At 47.7% G+C, this 3,298-nt stretch overlaps 1 protein-coding gene across 1 annotated transcript; it reads right to left on the minus strand.

Moving 5' to 3' along the window:
• Nucleotides 1–102: 102 nt before the first annotated feature.
• On the minus strand, nt 103–3,077 carry LOC135438323 (ATP-binding cassette sub-family G member 5). The gene is made up of 12 exons (XM_064696606.1): nt 3,007–3,077; nt 2,587–2,793; nt 2,395–2,503; nt 2,143–2,333; nt 1,941–2,085; nt 1,411–1,876; nt 1,220–1,337; nt 1,066–1,159; nt 873–1,011; nt 579–770; nt 332–518; nt 103–263 (listed from the first exon to the last, which is right to left on the minus strand). Exons 2-12 carry the CDS (start codon nt 2,644–2,646, stop codon nt 150–152), a joined length of 1,815 nt encoding a protein of 604 aa, XP_064552676.1. The 5' UTR covers nt 2,647–2,793; nt 3,007–3,077; the 3' UTR covers nt 103–149.
• Between the last annotated feature and the right edge of the window lie 221 nt (nt 3,078–3,298).

Raw genomic sequence — 3,298 nt, forward strand, 5'->3', positions numbered from 1 at the left:
CGAATCTGTAGCTGGCAAATCAAATACGCGAATGCAGCCCTTTTGGCGCGTAAGTTTGAATTAGCGTGTTTTTGTGTATTTTTATTAAATTTTAATTAAGTAAATCTTAAATCATATAAATTAAATTAGTTAAAATGTGTGTAGTGCAGTTAGTCTTTAAATTTCTGACGCACGCACCGCGGCATTGGGAATAAATAGAGCAGCATATTGAAGGCGGCCAAGCCCACGGCAAAAGCGCAGGAAGCAGCCACATCTATAGTTTCCTGCAGTCAAGAAAAAAGGATGTCAAAAAAGTTATGGATTGAATATATATCTCATAGAGTTAACTCACATCTGGATCGGGCAGGCCCAAGCGTTCGTGCATAAAGTCCGCCGGCTTGGGACAAATCACGGAGGCGGTGGGCGTGCAGTTCAGCTTGCGTGTCTGAAAGGCGATGCTGTGCAGCAGCGAGGAGGCGTAACGTGTGTGTGTGCCCTTCGTGTTGTCCTGCAGCCAGGGCTGCAAGCCCTTAAAGGAGCTGTAGAACCAAATAATATTAGATGTATATTCATCAACTGATGCTGATCTTGCAACTTACCGCACTGTGCCACTGGCCAAGGCAATGCTTATGACCAGCACATAGGTCACTGCAATGGCGGCATTGAAGGGCACCTTAACCACCAGCAGAAAGGATATGCTCATCTGTTCGGCCAGGACAAAGCTCGACCAGAGCGCCACAAAGAGATAGGCAAAAACGGTGCCATTATTGAACTTGGTATCCAGTAGCAGGCTGCAAATTGATATAAAATGAAAAGAATTTTCAAGATGTAAAGACTTAGATATAGGTTTATATGTAGATACAGATAGGATAGATCCTAAAATCTGCACTTACGGATAGATAACACAGCTCGCCAAGACGGCAGAGACCGCTGAGAAGGGTATCGAAACGGAATTGTAGGCAACGAGCAGCGTGGTGCCCGAGTAGAGACCCTCCGGTGTATCCTGCGAGAACTTTTTGCGCCAAATGGGAACTGCAAGACGAATAATTTAAGCTGGGAAACGAAAGATTTGCTTATTTAGCTCACATAAAGATATGGTGGTCAAAATGCCGCAGCCATAGGACAGACCAAGTATATTTAGTATCAAGCCATTACGCGTAAAGAAGCCACTGGCATCATCCTAGAAGAATCAGATCAGGTATTAAGCAAAGATTAACCCGAGGTAAGTAAGAACACCCACGCCGAGATTCGAGTAGAAGGCCCACAAAATGGCCATGGCTATGGGCAGGAGCAGCAAACGCAGGAAGAGGGTCTTCATACCCACCACACCACATGAAAAGGTGGAGGCCAGGAGTTTTCTAAAAAGCAAAACAAATGAGAACTAAGTTTTCCAGAAGAATATTTTAAAGATGCTCCAGTTTGATTGCTTACAAATAGAGCATGATCCAAACTTTGAGTTCGCCGGGCTTGCCGTAGGCCAGTGGAACCTTGCCCGAGCCCATATTGTTCAGCGGCGCATCGGAGATGGGTGTTTCTCTGGAGAAGCGCTCCACGAGCGCCTCAATCTGCTGGCTGGACTCTAGAAAACGATCGCGACTGCGACGATCCACAGTGGAGAGGCACAAATAATACATTAGAGGATTCTCCAACTGCGGACAGGGGAAACCAATGGCATGAAAGTACTCCAACATGGCTCGAGTGCCGCCCGAGTAGACAACTCCGCCCAGGCACAAAAACAGCGCACGATCCAAAAAGGGAAAGACATCGGAGCGTGGCTTCTCCAGCGACAACAAAATGCCGCAGCCTGTCTTCTTGGCCGTATTCGAGAGTATGGAGATGAGCAGATAGGCACTCAACGGATCCAGACCCTGCGTGGGCTCGTCCAGCAGCAGCATGACTGAAAATAGTTCAAGCTGAATAGAACCGGATGTGCATGACTAGATAAGGATTAGATGACTCACCTGGATCTCGGACCAGCTGTATGCCAATGGCCAAGCGTCTGGCCTCGCTGATGTTCAGGTACTCCACGCGCTTGTGGGCCACCTGCGAGAGCGCCAGATCTGCCAGCACTTGACGCACCTTGGAGCTCTTCAAATATCCACCCAGCTGCAAAGAAACAACAGCTTTAAGTCATGAAAATTCGAGGATAAGGCCTGCACCTACAATGGTGGGCGTGTAGTGCAGTGTCTGGGCCACTGTCAGGCCGGGCACAAAGGTGCAGGATTGGGTTACATAGCCGCAGCGTTGCTGGAACAGCGCCTTGCTCAGCGGCGATCCATTGAGCAGCACCTGACCGCGGGTGGCGCCATCCGCGCGCCTGGCTATAACGTCTAGCAAAGCCCGTTTGCCGCTGCCTGAAAAAAATGCAGAAAGCCTTAAAGCCGAAACCTTACGCTATGTAGTTGAGCTGCCTACCCTTGGAGCCTAGAATGGCCATCACCTCACCACTGTGCACGGTCAGGTTGACGCCTTTGAGCACCAGCGCCGAGTTGCCGGCACCATTGAAGCAGCCACCACCGTCAACCTGGAGAGAGAGCGCAAGAGAGCAGTCCCAAAACAAAAGACTTCAATTGGAAATTTAGCTCTAACCATTTCCACTACACTTGCCTCGGTGGTGTGGAATATGTTGTGTGCTTCCAGTACGTAATCGCTGCCAATCATTTTCATAGCCAAAAACGAAAATAACTCTTCAAAACAGCTTTGTTTGTTGTTCTTCTGCTCTATGCCTCACACGCTGTACGCCGTTGAAGAGCCGCTCAAAGAACTCGCAGTGGCTGGAAGTAAACAGTGCACAACACTGGAATGAGCGTTGAGCTGTGAGCAAAGAGAGAGGAAGTGAGGAAGAGAGGAAGAGTGGGAGATTGGGAGAGCGCAAGCTGTATTAGAATTTTAAATATAATTATTTAATTCGAATTTATTTATTCGAATATTCAAAACTATGCACTTTTAAATATATAAATGTTTTGATAAATATTAATTTATTTTGTTAAATAAGTAGTGAAATGTTTTTAAAGAAATGGAACACACCGAACAAAATATATAATAATAACCCGTGCGCACGTCCAACTCAATTGAGCGCACAATTCCAACTGAAGCTGTCGCTGATCCGCACACAAGCCACAAGACAATTCCAATTGGCAACATAAGCGCTGGCAAGTGGAATGCTTTGCGCTCTCTGCGCTTCCAGACGCGCGCGCGCTTACACATACACACATTCCAATGCAGCGCGCAACTGGCTAAGATGGCGTCCGAGGCCAAGTTCAGCTCAGTACGGTTTTAGCAGAGCACCGAGAGAGTCGTCCACTGCGCCGTTGGCTAA

The sequence above is a fragment of the Drosophila montana genome, unplaced genomic scaffold, assembly GCF_035044405.1.
Source record: "Drosophila montana isolate Dmon_TW-CO22-7 unplaced genomic scaffold, ASM3504440v1 contig_3848_1, whole genome shotgun sequence".
NCBI lineage: Eukaryota > Metazoa > Arthropoda > Insecta > Diptera > Drosophilidae > Drosophila > Drosophila montana.

Bases quoted from the DNA above. Each gene is read 5' to 3' on its own strand.
- LOC135438323 (XM_064696606.1), bottom strand. From the start codon at position 2,646: ATGAAAATGATTGGCAGCGATTACGTACTGGAAGCACACAACATATTC. The intron at 1,338-1,410 runs GTAAGCAATCAA...TTTGCTTTTTAG, and splicing joins GTTTGGATCATGCTCTATTT to AAAACTCCTGGCCTCCACCT. The intron at 771-872 runs GTAAGTGCAGAT...ATCAATTTGCAG, and splicing joins GCGAGCTGTGTTATCTATCC to CCTGCTACTGGATACCAAGT.